At 37.7% G+C, this 22,534-nt stretch overlaps 1 protein-coding gene across 9 annotated transcripts in view; it reads right to left on the bottom strand.

Moving 5' to 3' along the window:
- NCKAP5 (NCK associated protein 5) overlaps positions 1-22,534 on the bottom strand; it is a 257,106-nt gene that overhangs the window by 180,687 nt on the left and 53,885 nt on the right. For 7 of the 9 annotated variants that reach the window (XM_054176887.1, XM_054176890.1, XM_054176884.1 and 4 more), the window contains exon 3: positions 19,171-19,304. The exons of the other annotated variants lie outside the window; for them this stretch is intronic. In XM_054176887.1, the coding sequence (XP_054032862.1) occupies positions 19,171-19,304 (134 nt within the window). The remainder of the gene's footprint in view (positions 1-19,170; positions 19,305-22,534) is intronic. 9 annotated transcript variants of the gene reach the window in all.

Below are 22,534 nucleotides of genomic sequence, written 5' to 3' on the forward strand. Positions count from 1 at the left end.
TCCTCTAATCCACATCCTAATAACCAGACTTTCTTAAACCCCAAACAGGAAAGCCAGGCATGTGACAAGAAGAATTATTCCTGCCCCCCTACCTTTTATTTAATATTCCTGCTCCTCAACTTCTTTTTCATTTCCTTTTGTTCTCTTTGCAAAAATATACTGGAGTGAGTTAATGACGTTTATAACAATCTACTGTGTTCATAAATTACAAATATATGACCTGCCAGTACTCCACCTATGAGAAAGCTAGGTATCTCTTTCGTAGTTTTTAATACAATAAACCTTTTAAATCAGCTTTAATAGAACTCAATCAGAATGTGCTTACAGTAAGTAATATTCTGAACCGGACCTGCAACTTGCTTACTGAAATACCATCATCTATGTCACATCAAATTTTGAAACCCAAAATTATACAGTGGAGTTTTTTCTTTCCAAAGATTTTCTTCCTAAGCCGATTTGGCATCATACAGACTTAGAGCACCAGGTAACTGAAGCTTTCATCTTCTCAGCAAAGAAAAAAAAAAAAAAGGTGCTGACTGAGAACTTCATTATACTGGACAGGCATCTTTGGAAATGGCTATCAAGTATTTTTCAGTTTAAAGTTTTCCCCTCCCACTCATTTAGAAAATGCATCTGCAAAAAGGTCTTGTATTATCAACAGCATATGTGTGGCTAGACCTCACAGCTTGGAAATTCAGAGAGGAAAACAGTTTCCTGACATCCAACAACATTATCCTCTCCCACCTGCCCCATTTTCATTGTGCTATTTTTAGGGGTTTTGGTGGGTTGGTTGGCTTTAATTAAGTCAGTGCTGCTCAAAAGGCTTGATCAACATTTACCTAATGAAGACCCTATGAAGCTTATCCCAGAATCAAGAACAGGATTTGTAGTCTCAGGTATCATACTGTTTTACTGAATAAACAAGCATTTACTTTGCAAAACACTTAAGAACTCTAGAGAAGAGAAGTCCCATCTATAGAAATTTACATCTATGCTAAACAAACAACTCTGTTTTCTTTTCCGTAGCATTTTCTTCCACTGTCTCCATAGGATACGTGAAGATGGTGACTGCAATCCCCATCTCAGAGATCTAGATGGGTTATCCAGCTCCCACAGCTGCACTGCCCAGAACAGGTTCTCATGATGCCCCAAACCGACCTGTTCCATTTAGAAACCTGTGCAAGTGAGATCCATGTAATGAAATAAGGACTTTTCCCTCTCAACTCTTCACTCTATTGCTAAAAAAAAATGACGAAAGGAAGCCCTCTGCTCTCACATCACCACACTCCTGCCCACAACCTCAGAGAGATCTGTGGATTATGTATCTACAGGGCTCTTTTCAACAAAGCACAACATAGATTTATTTTTTTTATGAGCATACACAGACGATTACTTTGAAAGACATCAGCGCTGATGTCCTGCCACTCAGTGAAAGGTTAGAAACAATGGGGTCAGTAGCCACTTAAAACATTTATATGGCTTCCATTACATTCAGTCGGCCTGGGAAAGACTTGACATTCAGAGTTCATTTGTGTATTTTCATTTGCATGCATTTCTTTTTTCATCAGGTAGATAGATCAAATTTGTAGCTAGCAAAGTTTTCTTTCAGAGTTTAAATATTTCCCTGGTCTAGTTCTTAATGCTATGTATGATCTCACAGCAAAATTAGCTAGCAAATTGTTCAGAATTTCTCTGGTTGCTTAGCTGTAAAGCATCATTATTTTAATTTAGCAGCCAACAGAGATATGTATTTTAAGTAGCTTTCATAATTTTTTTAAAAGCAAACTGATTTAGATTCAGCAAAACAGTGCAATGTGTTTACACAAATTTTTCTTCAAGTCAGAAACAAAAATTCAAGGTAAGTAAAAACTGCATTATTATGGCGTGTTCACATTGTTTATTAGACTGGTGTCAGCTTCTGTACTAAAAGAAGATAACAATCTTTACAAATCTTCTCTATGTCCATGGACCAGGAAAGCAATGACATTATTACTACCATGAGATAATACTTCTTCCACTTTTAAAATTAATATATTTTTCAAATGCAGATTTTAAATTTCTGAAAGTGTGATTATTCCCCCTCTAAAGCACTGCTTATCTGCCTAACATAATTTGCTGAGCATCATTTCTGCAAGAGATACATGCTCTTCATCAAAACCATTGCTGCAGCTCAAATAACCAAGCAAACTCTAAATGAGGTGGCTTAGATCCTGACCAACAGCACTGCATCAAGCTCAGTGTAGGGCAGTCAATAGAATATTCATCTTGGGAACAGGAAGGCTTAGAAAGTGCACTGATAAAGACACTATTTCTGGTGCTGTGTTACTCACTGAATGCTAGCTCAGACACCTGCATGTTAGCTGCCATCATAATTTGGACTTATCTCTAAATATTCTGGCGGGAGGAGGCATGCTATTTTCCATTTTAATTTATCTCTGTAGCTTTACAGTTAACTGTAAAACCAGAAATTGTCTTGGAAAACATTAAAGAGAAAGTAAATCAAGTACACTTTCAGAATGCCTAAAATGTGCTCTTGTGCATTCTTATTAGCTTGCGCTATGTATGTATGTATGTACACACAACAAATGATGGCAGAGACATTAAGGGGGTTTACAGAAAAGGGTTAACACAAAACATAAAGAATAACAAAATGATACTCATCTTTATTATTTCCTCCCAATGCATTTATGAAACTGACAGCTATATCACTGAAAAATGTAGCAAAAATAAACATAATTAGCACAAGAATTGGCTAGCACTTTTTAAACGTTAATCTCAATACCGCAGACAAATTTCTGTTAGAAATAGATAAGAATATATGGGGAGCAAACAACATGCTTAAAATAAAACATATTCTCATCCACTATATTCACAGTATCACGAAATCAGCGGCCCACTTCAATTTAAGCATGATAGAATGAAATTACATCCTCAAAAGAATTAGTTAAACAGTCCTAATCCTTCATCTTCTAAATCCAACCCTACCTCTCAGCCTTCATATTGTTTAATCTGAAGAGTAAGAAGGACTGTCATCTAGTCTCTGAACTCCACAAAGATTAACCCTTCAAAATGAGAATGTAAGGCACAGACTGAAGATTCAAAGTGATTAAGATTCCACAACTGACTCAGACAGTATTTTAACTAGAAATGTGCCTAACCACATAAGCTTTGCTAAACACAGCAAATAACAATCTCTCCTGGATGCAAGAATTCTAATGCTGTCCATTCAGAAACTCAGTTTGGTGTTTTAAGTAAAAGAGAATCCAGATAAACAGAGACTGAAGGAAGAACAGGCAAGAGAAGAAGACAGACATAGAAGGGTTCAGGACAGCATCAAAAGAATCATAGAACCATAGAATTGTTTCAGTTACACATGACTTCTAAGATCATTGAGTCCAACCATCAACCTAACACCACCATGGCTATTAAATCATGTGCTAAAGAGCCATGTTGTGGCAATGCCAGCGACGAGCAGTGGGAGCAATCTGGCAGTGCAGGCCTAGAGCCTGACATGGTGGTAGGCCATGCTCAGCATAAGTGCAGAGCCAGCTATCAGTATGCCAAAAGAGTGCTGTCTTGCAGCACTGTAACTAAAACAAGGCACCGGTAGCTATAAACACAGCAAGTTATCTTGGGACAACAGGACATGCACCTGCACCAACAAACCTCACGTGTCATCAGTAGTTGGACCAATAATCTATAATAGTGTGATGTGTGGTCACTCATAGGGAACCAATGAGTCCATGCCAACAAGGCACTCTGAGTTTATATAAGTTGTGGAAGTTCCCTTGCTACGCACTTCTGCCTTTCCTATCCCCTCTTCTTCCATGCTTTACTGTGCTATACTCACACCTTAGGCCTGTGCCTAAGGCCTGCAATACTGGAACAATAAAGGATCGATACTTGATCATATTGGTCAGCCGTATTGATTCCAACCTCCGTCGTCACCATGTCCACACATTTCTTGAACACCATCAGAGACAGTGACTCCATCACAAGAATTTTTTACTAATACCCGGTCTAAACCTTCCTCGGCAATATTTCAGGCCATTTTCTCTCATTCTATCACCTGATACTAGGGAGACCAACACCCACCTCACTACAACCTCCTTTCAGGGGGTTGTAGAGAGCAACGAGGTCTCCCCTCAGCTTCCTCTTCACCAGACTAAACAATCCCAGTTTCCTCAGCAGCATCTTGGAAGACTTGTTCTCCAGACCCTTCACTGGCTTTGTTTAACCTGCTCTAGGAAGATGATAGTAGCAGATATGTGATACCTGTGAAATTGGTAATGCCCACCTGAAATGTATCTTCACACCTATCTTCAAGACATTTGCAACAGGCACAGGAAAGGGTCAGGCTGAAAGTGCTGGGCAAGTTTAGTCTAGTGATGCAAAGATCAGTATATATGCATAAAATGAGTCTGATATAAGAACAAACAGACACCAAGTAGCATTGTGTTTACTACAAATAAGAGCAGCTCAGTACAGAACAAGCATGCAACAGCAACAGTTGGACAACTATTCTACAGTGGGTATGATCAGATTATGGGAGGATTATGTGCCATGATTGCTTCTGACAGGGTGGGGGATGAAGCCTCTTGGCCTAATTTTAGACCCTAAAATTTGTGGGCCATAAATACCTGTCAAATAAGTAGAACAAACCAAGAAAACAGAAACTGACTGGGCTACAGTATGAATTACAAATTATTCTCCACCATATGCATGTTGCTTTGTAGTTATAACTAGATGAAAAACTGTATTAAAATGCCAGACTAATGTAAATAAAGACTCTGTGTCTTTTAGATTTAAAACACTATTAACTACTCAATAACCTTCATAAATTGGAGGGGAGGCTTTTGAAGAACATAGACAAAATAAGGAAGCGGTGAGTTTTGATCAGCATTTCATCTTATTAGAACTTTATCAATGCCAATACTGCTCCAGTAGCATGTGTCAACCTCTTGATAAAAGGTTATTTCACATTTTTATATACTCCAGATGGCAATGATTCAGAAAGAATTTCACTCCTTAATTCAGCAGGATTAGGAAACCTCTTACAACAACCTCATTTGACATTTCTCATCCTGCCAGCAGTACAATGGATCATGATGCTAGCGTTTCACATCACAGTTGCCAGTACAATTGTCCTATCACAAACACACTCATTGAGAAAATACATACAACACTGCAATGAACAGTAAATATGTCACAAAATATGGAACAGAGGGCTCACAGTGAAACACAGGCAAATCTGGAATGGGTAAATACTGTTCATTATTTTGCAATGCCTATAAATTTCAGCAATACAGTAAGACTACAAGAGCTGAGTGAAACCCAGAATGGTTAAAGTATTATTACAACCAGAATAGTCACTGAAGTATGAAACTAGTGAACCAGTGACCCATTATTCTTCCCTGTATAGACTAGAATTGTCTTCAATGAATGTTTCACAAATGGATTCAAATTGCTTATATTTTTTTAAAAGTATGTTTCCTTCATTCTTTCTTACAGGTTTTACAGCAAATTCACACCAATATAAATACTCTCCCACTATTCACTACTGCATAGACAAGCTCTTTTCTCTATGAAGAGAAGAACTAAATTTGATAAACATTTGCCCTTTTAAGAAAGACATTAACAGCTGGATTGGGTTTTGGTTTTTTTTTCTCTTCAGCTGGAGAATACAAGTGTAGTAGCAACAGACATTTACAGCACTTGAGAAGATTAAGAAATAAGTACTTGGTCTTGAACAGAATTCAAATTCTGAGATACACTTGTATTCAACAATCCAAAGGGAGAGATCTCCACTTTTAACACAGATCCACTTTGGTATACCATAATTGTAACTGTAATTTTGAAGTCAGTAAACTCCCTGCCTTTTCAATCTGCTGATTACCATGCTCGGCCTTATCTGCCTTTCAGAAAGTAGTACAGGTGGCCAGAATTCTCCAGTTTCGTACTGATTTTTCCAGTAAAAAGGAATATACACAAAGGCTTATTGTTACTTACTTATCATCTCTACAAGAACCACACCATTAGCTTTCTTATAGTTAGTAGATATAATCTGGAAGGTATCTGTCAACTGAAGACAAATGGAACACAGCAATAAAACCACAATCAAGTCAGTGCCTCTCAAAAGGCTTTATGATGAAGGATGAAACCTATAGCTAAAGACAGGGAAAGGTTACCTCCTGCTCAGGTGAGACATGAGACAACTCATGCCACATCCATTCAGGTAATCGTCTCTGCAGCTTTCAAACACTGATAAGAGCTCTGTAACTTAATGATCTGATATGTATTCTAGAGAATGAAAACTTTGCTCAAAACACAGTTTGCTTGGTTTTCTAATGCAGGCACAAGGCATGGCAGGATGTGCTTTTCTCTGCCGTGTACAGGCATGAAAAACTGGACAATTCAATCCCACAAATACAGAATAATAAAAAGGATTAAACATGCTTGCATAAAAGGTATATCAACTTCTAAAATGCAGCACAATCTTCTGTGCCAAAATGAGAGACTAAGACATCTCTGCTCCTTTGCAACACTAAGCCTCAGCATCTCACATTTCCTCCTAACCACTCTTCTCATGACAAACACAACTCTTCCTTGACATGTTGCTTATTCCTTCCTATCCAGAATGGTGGTGAGAACCGAGAAGAGTAAAATCTCTTATCTAGAAGACAGCAGTTGAACTCAAATTCAGCTATCATGAAGCAGAATGATGCAAAACAAAAATTTTCTTCAAGGTATATGTAAACTCGAAGTGTGTATCAACAAGAAGTGTTCTCTGTGGCTTGTTCTGATCAGGATTTGTAGTTTCTCTGCATCCTTTTGCAGCACATTCTTAGTCATCTGATTGTCACAAGAAGAGCTCATTGTTTTATGCAATACAAGATTCTGCTGTCCTTCAGACAATGTTTTCAGAATAATCTATACATAGTTATTATACTGCATGCTTGGAAGATAATGGACACTTTATGAAATACACATTTAATTAATGCTATTTAATACACAATTTGACTGAAGGGCAACAGTGCCAAATTTGAGATTACAAGGCAGGCACTACACATGGAATTAAAACCATGTCACACTGAAACAACCATTCAAATCTACCTACACTTTCTTGCAGTACCTGCAAACTGAAGGTTTGACCAAAGATAATCACATTAAGATTTTTTGCAATGCTTTACAACAAAAGCTATCTAAAATAGTCAACAGCAATTGTTACTGAATTGTAACAGAATCCTCATAGAGTTAGGGATTACAACCATGTAAGTTCAGTATGATTAATGGCACTACCAAAAAAAAAAAAAATCAAGATTTTAAGCAATAAATCCCTTATGGGCAAAGCCTACATTAATTACTTAGGTTCACTCCTGCCATAAACTAGGTATAGTCAGCTCTCATTGCATTTTTAGTGCAGTCATCTAGTACACTTCAGGAGCTGGAGAGGACCTGGCCTACCAGTTTTTCTTAATTTATTTCAATAGCTCAAATCACGTCAGATTACTTAGAACTGCAGCACTAATCCTTCAATGTTTTCTTCATGCTGAAGAAGGGAAATGCCACTTCCTTTCCCAGGGACATTTCCTCTGCTAGGTCTAGATACAAACTCAGTGAGAATCCTCAACTTTTCCTTCACATAGGAGTTAAGAAAGACCTCACAGCTGTTCTTAATGGTACTAATGGACTAAAACCAGGTACCTTTTTCTTTCCAATCCCATTTTTCCTTTAAGTAAGCTCCATTACATATATTAAGAAAACACACAAGCAACATCCATGCAGCTGAAATGAACTTCTTATGCCTTTAGGGTGTAAATCCCTGAAGATGCACCCATAGATCATCTAGTAAAATGCATGATCAGAGTAAGGGATGAATAATTACAAGAAATAGGTCTATAAGCCTATACAAAAAAACCAAATCCCATCCTGTTCTCTGAGTATTGATCATACATTTGAAAATCAAAACTCCAGAACAGTTTGCACCTAATATCATAGTTTTTCAGCTTTAAATAGAATCACTGCAACTTTTAATCTGCTCATACAGGGAAACACACACTCAAAATGTTTTAATGAAAGACTGAAACTACATTTTTTAGTTGCCCTGTCCAATTTAGAGCCCTAACAAACAAATGAACTGCTGCATGGCCTATTATATTAGAACAATACTGTGGAATAATTACAAGTTCTAAGATAAAATTAAAATTACCATAATAATTCTCCTGTGAATCAATCCAATCTGTGCAGACTACAAATTGCTACTAGGTTGAAAAAAAAAATATATTACCACCTCAAGTCAGGCAGATAAATTATTCTATTTCCATTAGTTAGTGTAGGTATTTAAGAGGTTATGCAGAGCAGGATGACAAACTGATTATATTTACAAATTATGTATTGGTCACATTTAAAGACCAGCTCTTTACTTGCACAACAACTATGCAAACTTTCACTAAAGAATTTTACAACAGTTGATAAGAGCCCATAGGTAGGGCCCACCTATGGATACAACAAGCAGTATCAAGCTGGGGACAGCTTTGTGCTTCTTTTCCTGTACTCTTGCCTGAACTATTTCCTTCAGAGTATTTCCAAGTAAACTCTTTTCTCTTCCCTGCCACATACACACATGAAAACCAGAAAATCTTGCTCTGAAATCTAGACAGGACAAAGGATTCCCCTAATACTCAGAGGGATAACGTTCAGGATTTCATGTTCTTATCCCACGTACCACAAATCAGTACAGCTGTACTAGTAAGCCACCAAACTCTTCAAAGGTACCTGAAGCACTCCTTTCCTTCTGCCCTTAATGACAACAGAAGGCACACCAGTATCTTAATAAGGCTGAGCACTTTTCTGGATCAGATTTATCTGATTGCAATTAAAGTGGGAGTGTAGGCTCCCTGTTTTAATTTGTTGTAAAACTGTAAACGTAGAACTTCAGACTCAGTCAACCAATGATCCTTTGAAGATTCCAATCATGCTCATAAAAGAGAATTATCACTATCAAGATCATTTGGTTTTATGTTAGCTTTTTAATCATAGTATTCCTTCATGGTTTAACTTGCTCTGTACCTACCACCATCAATCTGAATATACACCACTGCCCATTAATGATACATTTACAGTATATAGCACAAGTTTCATAGTACAGGGAAATTACTAACACAGGCCACCTCAGGCATCTACCAGAAAAACAACCACAAAAATCATGATTATAAACTCACATTTCTCTTTGATCCATTAGTAAAGAGAAACAGTCTGTAACCCATAAATTGTGTATCAGATATGGCTTTTAAGTATAGGTTTACAATCACAGGACAAAAGGAACACAAGTGTGTTGGGATCAGTAAACTGAAATTGAATAAACTGATATGATCCGGGTAGTGACAAAAATTTAATCATGGAATCAGAGGATCAATTTTAAACTAACATTATGCATACTCATTTTAAACTTGTGTGTGTTTTTGACTCCACACAAGAGGTGCTCGCCTTGAAGAAATTTGCCTCTAAGTGTGGGCAGCACCTGTATGCCTGGGCTGGATGATGATACACAAGACCACCAGTTGTGAAAGGCATACGCAATCAAAGTTGCAAAACTTTCCTGTCATTTCTATTTCATACCCTCTCCCTTCCCAGGAAGGGGAAATTTATCAAAGGTGCCAATGCACAACAAGGAAAGAAAAGACAAGACTTTGAAGTGACACTGAGCCACTGCGTTGGTGAAAAAACCAACTCTTGTAGACAAACCTGTAGCTCAAACCAGACCCATGCTTTCAGAAAGTCTTTACATTTCCCACAGTCATCCATGACAGACCCTAAGAACATCTGTTCTTTGCCAGCTTTCTTATTGCCTGTTCTCCTTACCCAGTTTAACTTCTCTACACATTTTACTGGGATATCATGTCCATGTACATTGATCTTTTTTAATTACTGGGTTCAAAATTGTACATGACAATGCTGTTTCAAAGGTGACTCCCTGTAGTATATTCTCCTGTAAGGTTTCAATGTCTTTACCACCACACCATCCTTCTGTCATTAGTACTTCCTCCCTTTTCAATACTTTTTTTTTTTATACAGGTATTATGAAATGAAGATAGTTTTTTCAAAAGACAAAGTTACACATACAATCTGAAGTATGGATTTTTTTCAGGTTCAGAAGGATGGATCTGGCTTTTACATGAATAGACTAAACTTGGAGTATTTCTATCCCTCCAGATTAAAAAGAACACTCCCTCTTGGTTTTTTTGGTAGGAAACACAGCATAAAGAATTACTGATATTTTTAAAAGCACCTGGTTATAAGTAAAGCCTTCTTTTCTGAAACATAAGAACGTTCAAATAATGTGTAGCCATTACTATATGGTTCTTCAATGTCACTCGAAATGTCCTTCAACAAGGAGAGAACGAGTCTATTGAGTGACAAAACTAAGTGGTTTTATAAGCAAAGGCAATCTCTAATTGGAATATTTTTAAAGCACGTGTGAACTTTCAACACGAGAAGTGATTTAGAGTTTTTACAATTGCAGTCTAGACTGAAGCATGTCACCTTTAAATACACAGCCATTTATCATCTTTTCTGCAGAGCACTGTAAAAATGATTCTAATACATTTGGTTGGAAGGAGTTCATAATGAGTCACGAAAGGGATTAACCTCTCATCACAGGACATGGGAATATTAATATTTTTTTTTCTTCCATCATGAAAATGTTTTCCCAAAGCAGATCATCTGTAGCTGCCACTAAGGATGTAGCATCCGATTCTAGCCATGCCCTAACTTCAACATCACTTGAGGAGAGATGCTATGGAGTATTGTTAACCACAGCTGTTCTTCTCTAAAGTATTTCACAAAAAACCTCTTCCTGGAAGAGTTTCTCAGGAACTGTTTATTAGAGCACAGGAAACTGAACTGAGCACTGGGACCACAATTGTTTAGTCTTCTTCATGAAGACTACTGTGGAATGATATCTAAATTGTATTAGCAACAAATCAGTTTAGTCTTCTGCACACAATTTCTTATTTAGATACAAGTAAATAGTGCTCCTTTATGACTTCACTCCTTCTTCAACTGCCGACACACTTAATCGTCAGTGTTTAACTACAGTTGATACCTGTGAGTATGATGAGGAAATCCTGGCTGAATCTACTTATCTTAATTCTTTAATTGATTACCTTTCACATTTTATCTTGTGATCTCAAATCACCCTTGCCAATCTTTATTGGTGTCTGTACACTATGATTTTTCCTTTAAGGAAGACTAAGAACAGCTGTTAAGCATTCTCCTATCTCATTTATTATATGTCCCTCCATCATTCTATATTCCACATGATTTTGTCTAAAACCAATTCTCATCCTTATCATCTTTATAAAAATGCCTTAGTTGTTGTGTGTGCATGCATATATAGTTTTACATATATATATATCATATTTCCAGTTAAAATGAAACAGTTTGGTCTTTCACGTACAGGGCATTATCATGGCAAGTTAGGGAGAAAAAGTGATGATGATCTTACACTGTAATGAGGGCAGGTTCTTTCCTGAAAAACTGCTCAGAATTAAGAATATAAGGTTAGAAAAAAATATTTTAAAATATGTTCTTTTATACCACAGCTAATTAATACCAAATGGTTTGACTTAAGGGTAAAAAATCTACTGATGCTTCTGCCTGGTCTTTGGAATTAAGGCATCTATCATGTCTAGCAAGGAATCTTTGTATTAAATATGTGAAGGAATGTGTTGGTTTTGAACAGTCTCTTTACCTTATATGGCATCAAGGAATTGCATGTGACACATTCGTGTCTTTCTTGATTTCCTGAGTTCCAAAGATACTAAATCATGGCAAGTTTGACAGGAAAGGAACAGTCAATCCTTTAACTTTGTGTGTTGTACTGCGATGCATCAGATTAGCAATAAGCAACAGGAAGACCTCCTGACAACCACAGGCCCTATCTACCTTGGAAACACTTTGGAAACACAGCTCTTAGGCAACAATACTACTCAGTAATAAAATTTACCTCCCATATCAGCACTGTACTTTCATAAATCTAAACATGCTTTACAATGGAGAGTTATCTGTAGCTAGAAATACCTGCAAAAATGTATTATTGTGCAAAATGAAATGCACAAAACTGTGAAGTTCAACAAGTACAGGATATCACAGTACATAAACAACAAACATAAAGCTCAGTTTTTTTGAACTGCATTAGGAATGGAGTCTGAAATCTCACCAAAATGGGACTTATATTGTCCTCCAACATAAAAGGGTCTGTAAACCCAATAAAAAATAGGAATCCTTGCTCTTAATCTCAAGCACAATACTATTTGGTACATGCTTCCAGTAGGTTCCTTCATCATCCGTGGGGATTTCTTGCTTTGGGAATGAAACAGCCGTATGACAAGACAGATGATGGATACATACCAGACATTACCTAATATAAATGGGTTCTGCTTGGTGAAGACCATGGTATGAGACTGCAGAGACTATTCAAACCATCTTTCTACTACAAAAAATTATGCATGGAGGGGATTATATGCCTCCTTACATAGGCATTGGTAATCTACTGTCAAATTTTGGAGAAAATGTTGATATACTATTCTCAAGTTAGGCTCTGGCCTGTATGCTTTAGGAGACAGGGTATGCCAAAAGACTGCACTGCAACACAGTGCTACCTTGGTACTAATCTAATACATTATGCAAAGGAAAACCCCCGCTATATCCTATTAATTTGTAGCGCCAGCTAGAATGGCTGAAGCAGAGTATCATTTCATGCTCTGATAAATCAGTAAAAAGCAATAGATGAACCTTCCAGAAATACAAGTATTTGTATACTGTCAACATATAAATAAATACAAACCAGACCCAGGATTTTCTAAGCACACAGCCATATTTTTGCATGTGGAAGATAAAAAATTACCAGTTTCCCTGGACCTTGTGAAAGAAGCTTTCAGCAAGTAAGAGCTGCCATGAAGTACCAGGACATGATTTACTAGTGCATTAGGGTACTGAAATAGGGCTGGCTCTTAATGTAGCTTCAGCACCTGAAGAGTCCACAGAAGATGGGGAACTGCACAAACCTCCATGTGCATCTTTAATAAGCAAAGTAATCCACTGCTCTCTTAAAGTGTTACCCAAGTCAATATACATCATGCAATATGGCCTGCTATAACTTCTGGTCCTTGCATGGCTTCTCTTTTTCAAGTTTACACTGGTTCTTCAGTCCTCTGCAGTCACCCTGACCTCACTGTTTTTGCTCTATCTCAACTTCTGTGTGAAAATACCTATTTCAACCTGATGGTTGCAATGAGAACTGCATGAGAATGAGAACTGCAGTTTCTGAAGAAAAAGGAGATAACGCTTTCTTTGAAGATATTTCTCATGCTCATATACTTTCCTAACCACCGTATTCATAGACAGATAGGAATAGTGGAAAAAATTAAGTCTGGTAGGAAAAATTATAAAGTTCTTTTTTTCCCCTTCATGTTGGTCAAACAACAGGAAACTAGCATATTTAGTTCAAAGCAACCCAGGAACTGAGTGGGGTCAAACTCCATACCACAACTTGGAGCAACCTCCTCTTTGGACTTAATTTCATGGGTTTAGTAAAGCCATGTGCTTAATTTCATGGGTTTAGCAAAAGCATTCCTTTATTTTCTGACAGATGAAAACTTCAACACAAAAGCTCCTTGATCTTACTTAAAATAGCAGTTGACAGTTCTGAGCAACATTAGAGATGAAATATGTACCTAAGTGGCATGCATGCACATAAATAAAACTACTAATATACTCACCCCATCAGTGTTAGTCTAAAAGAAACTTCATTCTTTTTTCACTCTGTCAATTCCAGTCAAAAGACAAGATCGATATCCTAAGCATTAGGTCACAACCCTGGTAAAACAGTAGTCACACCACATCCCGAGGCAAAAAGTCCACCCAAGAGCTAAGCAGCCCTTCAGTATATGCAGGGGAAAAGTGTGAGGAACAAGGATGGCACAGCAGAGACAAAGTGTTTGAACTGATTGCAACAGGTCCTCCCACCCCTCCCACCACGGTGCACAGGGAAGGAGGTAGAAGGGTTGGGAATAAAGAAATGAGGTTGAGCATGTAAAGAAGGTAGAGGTGGGAAAAGGCCCCATCTCTGGGAGAAGGTATTATGAGGTTTGTCTTGGTTTCTCATTGTCCTACGCTATTTTTAATCGGCAAAAAATCAAACTAAACTTCCACAAGTCAAGTCTGCTTTCAACTTGATGGTAATTGGTGAGTGATCTCTCTGTCCTTATCTCAACCTATATGGTTTTTTTCTTAATATTTTTTTTTCCCAGTCCTCTTGAGGAAAATGAGTGAGTGAGCAGCTGAGTGGGCACATGGCAGTCAGCCAAGGTCAACCTAGTGTAACATGCTTGAAGATGGATGTCTTGTCAGTACATAGCAGGAGGTAAGTGTACAAGTAAGATAAGCACCAGACATTTTCAAGTCAGCAAGTTGTGTTTTATACTTGTTCACTAGTTTTCATTGTAACATTTCACACAGTCACATCTAATAAAATCTAGTGGTATCTAAAAACGTAGGGTAGGATGACAAGGTCAGACTTTGATATAAACTCTATCTTTGTGACAATCTGCCTGCCCCAAAAACCCTACACACAGGCTATTCAAGAAGGAATTTAAGAGATTACTGCAGAGCTACACAAAAGAGAAGAGGAAAACTGTAGACAGCTCCTTCTGTAATCTTCTTCTGAGACAAGGAATGAATTCCCACATAGTATTTCACTCATTCCTGCTATGACAGAATCACAGTAATGATACCCAATGGCTTCCAGGAGAGCATTTTAATCTCCCCAGAAACTAGATTAAAATGTTATTAATGGTTTACATTGGCATTCAATGGACATTAGACAAACTGACCAACTGCAGGGGCTACTGAGGTGTCCTATAGCTTTATACTTTCCAGACACGGTCTCTTTTGTAAATAGATTACCAGTCATGGTAGTAAGGCCACTGAAGTGCAAGCAGGAGGTGACTTCTAGATCAAGCAGATGTTACATCACTAGAAAGTATAATGTCATGACACAACATTAACATGCTGATGCAATGCAAAAAATGTCTTTTTTTGCATTGGAAAACAGTTATCATTTCTGCTCACCTGCTGGCAAGCCAGAATGGAGCAAGGGGAAAACCAGGAGAAAACCAGGTAGGATGTGCTTAAACCAACAGTCATGCAATCCTTTTATGCAAAGTGTATCACATTTGTAGTACTTATTTTTCCCCTTCTCAGAAATGACAGGCTTAACCCTACAGTCAATACTGATGTGAGGGAAATGCTGAAATACAACCTAATGAGAATTGCAGTCATCCTATTCACAGGACCCTGGCAGATCAAGTAAGGGGTCCTACTTCTCCCATAGCATCCATTCTTAAAAGCCTGAGGCAGTCTTTCAGTCACAAACATTGATACCTATAAACAACAACATCTTAACCAAAACAACTTTTGAAATTTACCACCCAAAGGGGATTTTAAGTTTTTATACCAGGCTCTTCATTTACTGTTTACAGATACACTTGACAATAGTCTGTCTATTGAACTTGTTTCATTAAGACCAAAACAATAATCAAAATAAATTAAGTAAGTCTGCCTCTTTTACTGCTGTAACATTTAATCCTGCCTTGGAGTCACAGGTACTCTATGCACTCAACAAAGGATTTCTACTGCTCACTGATACACAGTAAAGAAATGAAATGAATGTATGTTGTGACTATTAGTGTGCTTTTTAGAGTGATACTGTAAATCACACCTACTGCTTTGGACAGAGTGGTTGCATTTCCATTCCTGCTTAAGATGATGAAATTAGAAAAAGCACAGCTGAAACCAAGAATGAGGAGGTACATGAGACAATGTATTTTCTCCCTTAATGTCCAAGATGTATGAAATTCAAGGGGTAACTAATGGTGAACAACAAAAGAACATCAGACATAAGCAAACAAACAAAACAAGCAAACAAAATAATAATTAACCCAATTTTCCCCAGGGCTGGATAAAGAAGCAGCAGGCATAATACTGCTCTAAATGGTGTCCCATCATGGCAGCTGCCAACAATCAAAACGGGGAAGTGAGACTGCATGACACTGCCTTGAAAGAAACCAGGCCAGCAATTATTTATACAGTTAGTCTTCATGCATTTGAGCAACATTCATCCACGCACTGTCATGCCAAAAATGGCTTCATAGAATTTAACAGAACAAGCTGCACCAAAGCAACAGGTCTCAGTAGTTTTGAGAAAGAAAACATTAAGGCTTTTACCTCAAGGTGAGATTACACTAAGGCAATACAAAAACAGCTGCATCCAACTTCAGTGTAAAATTCTAGCTTTAGCATTAACTGGTTTTCCTGCAGGATCTTCCCACACCTTAAATATCTTTGCCTCCAATAAAAATTAAAACTACAGAGATAAACCACTATACAATTTTGGAACGAAAATGTGATTTTAAAAGCAGCAGAGATACACCATTATACAAGTTCTGGGCAAAAAAACACGTTATTTTAAAAGCTCTTTCTCCTTTTACAGAAACTGTCACATATTTATCAAACTAAACACTGTGTCAGTTTAAGGCTCTAGTAGATTATACAGATGTTAAGAAAAAGAACTTTGATTTATTTTGAGCTTCTAGCCTGGAATATTGCTTACTAGGTAAGAATAGCAACATCAGTCAATAAAAGAAAACCCTTGCCTTTAGAAGTCCTCAGTCTCAAACTATGTGCTTGTATGCAAGCTTAAAGTTCTCACACAGTTTCTGGTAGGCATATGCAGGTTTCCTCCCCTGATTACAAGGGTCATCTTACAGCTTTCCACAAACTATTCAGTTTCATTCTTTCAAAGATGCAGAGAAACTATTTTGAGATGCAAAGAAACACCCTCCAAATCACAGTTTTACCTGCTGCTCCACACGTGTATGTAGGAATGCCTATATAAATCCACTTAGCTCAGGAATTACACATGTTTAAAAGTTTTATGCTATTATACATGATCTTGCTTTATAGTCTGCATCTTAGAGCCAGAACTTTTGGGCCCAAAGTATTACTCTCCACCCATTTTCTCCCTATTCACTTGATTTTAACATCTCTTCCCATCACCACCTGTCTTGTCCCATTTAATTGTTGTCAGCTGAGAAAAAAGTCTCAAACCCTTCAATCTCTATGCACCACAGGATTATCCAGTTGCCATTTTCATTATTTGCTCAAGCACAGACAGAAAAAATACACTGGCTTAGAGAAAAGGTTTGTTCGTGTAAGTAAATTTCTTAATATTCTGCTAAACACAAGAAAAAAATAACCTCTAATATTCATCAAAATAAATATAATGTTTTTAAAGCAAATTAAGTATTTAAGAAATGCATTCTTTTCCTAGCATCTAGTCTACATTAAAAGAAAATCACAACCCAGTGAAGCCAACAGCAGTTTTCGTCATTGGCAATGATGGTGAACCAGGGTGCCATTGATGAAAAGTGGTATTTAAGTTTGCTCTCAAATAGTGTAACAGTTGTGCAGATAGCCCCAAGAAGAACAGAATACAGATTTGGATGGCATCCACCTTTATCTAAATCAGAGGGATCAAACTGAAGAGATAAACAACTCTAATCCAAAGGACTTGCATCTCCCTGCAAGAAGAGAGCGAGCTAGACTGCAAACAGAAATGGAAGAAAACAAATGGGTTAAGATAGTAGACTTCAGGGATGCTATCTAATAATACAACTATTCTTTTTGGAAGCACTGTAGAAGTGAATCAGACTACTGCAGTTTCACAGGAATAATGAAGGGTTATCCTGAAAAGATCTGAATATACAACAGTTAAAATTTTGCCAAGTTATTGGGATCATGACTCTGGAGACCAGCTTCTCCTCACCTCTTCTTAATTATGGCTCCATCATCTGCAAAGGTTATTGCAAAGGCTTCCAGTTATCACAACAATAATACTGTACTAAAATCAGGACCTCAGGAAATTCTTCCATGAAGAAATGCTAATGTATAATAAGCAAAATACTGTAACCAAGAATATTCATACAGTGGATTTATTTAGTGTACATTACTCAGGGAGTCTCATCAGAATAAGTAAAGAACTAAACCAAATGTCATAGAGCGACAACAGAAAACTAAAGAAGAAATATCCTCAGCACTTACAGCAAAAGAATTTCAGACTTATCTGAACACAGTTTTTAAAATCTAAGGAGCACTAATGGAAATTTTCCAAAACCAAAATAACAGATCAGAAAAAATGTATTATTGCCTTTAATGGCTTTTGCAGTGTTGCTTAGAAACTCAGTTTCAGATCAGAGGAGCAGCATGGCAGACACAGAAGAAAAAGGTCCAACACAGTAAACTCTAAAAACCCCAACAAAAATGATCATAGAAAAAAACCCCAACAGATTGTTTTCACAATATTAAACTGAACTTGAACTTTTCAATGATTCAGGGGCCTGAGGGAAGAGTTACTAGGCAGTCTTGATGGAAAATATACAACATAAAATTCCATTGTCTCTTTTGATTTTGCCTTGATTGTTTTGTTTCTGTTCATGTGACAGAAACAATAAAAAATACCATTTGATGTACAAGATCTCATCATGCATCATAAAGACAATAAAAAACTCAAATCCTGACTGTTGTCATATGAATGGTTTGTCTTAAATTTTACTACTAGGATGGTTCCTTTGTAAATGAAGCCCCATTCTAAAACAAAGCCCTGGTCCAGTCAGTGCAAGAGGCTATTTGAGAGATGTCCAAGCAGGATAATTGCCAGCTGGTAAAAGGTATCACTTTTTAATTTCTGTTATGCAAATTGGTCAACCCCATTAATGTTGGCTACCAGAAAGAAACAACCAAATATTGACTTATTAAGGACAAGCATTTTTTAAGAAGTGAAGACTGATACTTTGGAAATCACTGGGCATTCTAACAAATGCAAAATCTCTAGAGATTAAAATTTCCACCATGACACAGAATGATGGTGTAAGCCTTTCATAACTAATAATCATTTAGCCAAAAGCCCATTACATCTTTGGAGAATTTCAGAGGGAGAGCAGTTTTTGTCTGAGACTTCACCCACTCGAGCCATCCACAGGCTTGGATGAACCTTTTTGCACCAAACTATGCACTTCCCGTATTCTGGACACAGTTCATGTAAGCACATACCTGGAAAATTGTTCTTGCAGCCCACGCATCTGAGCTCTGCTGCGCTCTGACTCAAGTGTCACCTCTCGTAATCTCTTTTCACTCTCAAGCCTTAAATGTCTTTCTTCCTCCAACTCATGTATCAGCTTCTCACGCTGCAAGACCACAAAAATGATTTCATTAATTGGGCACATAAAACATAACTTTTAGCAAAAATTTAAGATTTAATTTGGGAAAAATCAAACAATGAAAATAATTACCCTAACCATCCAGTCCAACCATTTTTTTGCATTGCAATGTTACATGGAATAACTAACCAGAGATGGAAAGCCTTTCAGATTATCTCCATCACATTGATCTACTCTTAACTTGGCTCTGACATATTTAAAAACAAACACCAATCCATTCCTTCAAAGCTCTTTTTCTTCACCTCCAGAGCTGTGATCATCTTCAGATCTGTGATCTATTGTGCTTGAATGCAGATATGGGGAAGCATGAGATACGTAACAAGAACAGCTTGTTTCAATCTCATGAATAGAGAAGAACTTGATTCTGCAGGCACTGGTTTTCTTGGTTTGGCTAAGATGAGGATCCCTATCAGCTGGACAGAGTATATTTGAATCTATTTAGCAATATACTGTGACAAAGAAAACGGTTTTAAAAACTGAGTACTAACCAATCAAGTATGAGAGAAATAAAAAAGTCATTACTAATAGTTATCAATAGGCAAATGGTTGCTAATTCCTAAAACACAGGATCCCCAACCCACAACATACAGTACTACCTGGATAAATCCACATATGTCATGGCCAAATCTTTCTCTGGTTTTTGTTGTCTCTTTTTTTAAAGAAAGAACATCATCTAAAAGGTTACTTAATGACTTCCAACATCTTCTAAAAGCAGCTAAACACAATTTGGGAGGAGCAGGGGAATGAACTGAAAAGTTATTAAAAATGCTACTGGAATTCAAAAATGTATATATGGCCTTTTCCATGTAACCCTCTTAAAGGGAAATGAAATTATTATTTTCCCCTTGTGCATTTAAATGAGATAATAAATCAATAAAAAAACTCCAAGCAATTTGCATGACACTACATTATCCTCTGTCAGCAAAGGGGTTCCAGTGGCAGTTGTCCAAGAAAAGGTTAAGTCGTTGTACAGCTACAGTGGGTTCACCACCTATATGCTTTGAAATATCTCGTGCCCATGGTGCAGTGTGATTTGTAGCCTGTCAAACAGTCTGACATAGTCCCACTGTTGACCTAAATTTTGATGACTTACGTGCAAAAATTTATCTAGAAAGTATACATACCACTTCATTAGAAAATAACAAAGGTATCTTAGTGCTAAGCCATTAAATGGGGGAGACAAATTATTTGTACAAGTCTCACAGCTATAAATCTTACTGCATAATAATTTACAATAGCACTAACCAAGGGACCAAAAATATGAACATTACCAAGTGGAAAAGGGATCTTAAAGACAGTGATAAATAAGCAGATGCCACAAAGGGAGGCTGCAAAGGATTAAATGAAATATCTATACGCTTGTAAAAAAATAGGGGAAATTACTCAGGGAACAAAGGGCTTCTGTAGTAGCTGAAAAATGGAATAAAAAAGAAACAAGTTACTGTAAAATAAATACATTGTCCTAAATTAATTATCTAATTAGTGTCCTTACTGTTACATAATCATGTTCTGCCAGGTCCTGAACAATCCCTGGTTTTTGCCTAACTCAGAAGAGCAGAGAGTGCTGAGCACCAGACAGAAGATATACAGCAGAGAGTACAGCTCATGAAAGATAACTCAAGCTAATAATATGGGAAGAATATCCAAAGCAGTTAGTATTTTTCCAGCTTATACCCTGTCAACACCAGCTTCAAAATTATACTGTTTCAAGGTCCCTTGCTGAATGCTGTCAGCATCTTCTCACAGCATTTCACTGCTGCTAAGGAGACATCTAGAGCTTCCAGAGAGTCAGAGAGTAGCAGGGCAAATAGCATACAAGAAATATACAGCTACCACGTAGGGCTTAAGACAAGCTTTCAGAAAATGGGCTTAAAAACAAATATGTAGCTGCTTCTACAATAATTGATAAGCCATGTTGGAGGAAAATCAGGTACTTCTATGAACACTTCAGTCCCCAACTTTCCTCAAAACACCAGGCTGTGCCTGAGCTATCCAATGCAGGAACAGCTTAACTACAATAACAAACTGAAGACCATAGATTCAGCCATGCCTTCAGTGCCCATTCAGCATCACTACTGTCACAACAGTCTTACTCTGATAGAGCAACTACCTCTGTATGTCTGCTATGCTGGCCATGCTCTGGTCTTCAAATAAATCTTCTTTCTACATTAAGTACAAATCCAGATCTCTACAGAGGGGGATAGACAAAACAAGACATTTCAGAAAGCAGATGACTGTCCTGTCCTCCAACCTTGCTGTCCTGATGTTTTGCAGATTGCATGCTGCCTGTCCTGCAGAATGAGTAAGCGGTGCCTATGTAGCCATTTGTGCTGCTACTGCTAATCACAAAACCACATTTTGTAGTAAGGCATTAAATATACAGTGAAGACTGACAAATCTGAACTTGCCTCTACAGGTCAAAGAGCTATATAAGCTATTTCTAGGTTTCATTTACCTCTTGCTGATAGGTCAGATAACACTTGCTACCATTTGTTCCTTATGTTCACGTGAGAAAGTCTGTATTACTGTCCTACACAAAAAGATCAGCACATCGATGTGGTTTGGATTCTTTTTTCCAAGAAAAAGAAAGGACCCAGGAATTACTTTAGTAAAAGGATCCATAAGCCAACAACAAATTCACATTACAAGACAAGTAACGTTACAAGTGTCTAAAAACTAGGAACCTCATGGGCAAGCATTACGACACAGTATCAGTTACATGAGCACATACTGTTGCTGTACAAAGCTTATAGAATAGAATAGAATAGAATTAACCAGGTTGGAAGAGACCTTCGAGATCATCATGTCCAACCTATCATCCGACACCACCTAATCAACTAAACCATACAACCAAGCATCCTGTCAAGCCTCGCCCTGAACACCCCCAGTGACGGCGACCCCACCACCTCCTCAGGCAGCCCATTCCAGTGGGCAATCACTCTCTCTGTGTAAAACTTCCTCCTAACCTCCAGCCTAAACCTCCCCTGACGCAGCCTGAGACTGTGTCCTCTTGTTCTGGTACTGGTTGCCTGGGAGAAGAGACCAACCTCCGCCTCACTACAACCTCCCTTCAGGTAGTTGTAGAGAGCAATAAGGTCACCCCTGAGTCTCCTCTTCTCCAGACTAAGCAACCCCAGCTCCCTCAATCTCTCCTCATAGGGCTTGTGCTCCAAGCCCCTCACCAACCTTGTTGCCCT

The sequence above is a fragment of the Dryobates pubescens genome, chromosome 2 (genome assembly GCF_014839835.1).
Source record: "Dryobates pubescens isolate bDryPub1 chromosome 2, bDryPub1.pri, whole genome shotgun sequence".
In the NCBI taxonomy this organism is placed as follows: domain Eukaryota; kingdom Metazoa; phylum Chordata; class Aves; order Piciformes; family Picidae; genus Dryobates; species Dryobates pubescens.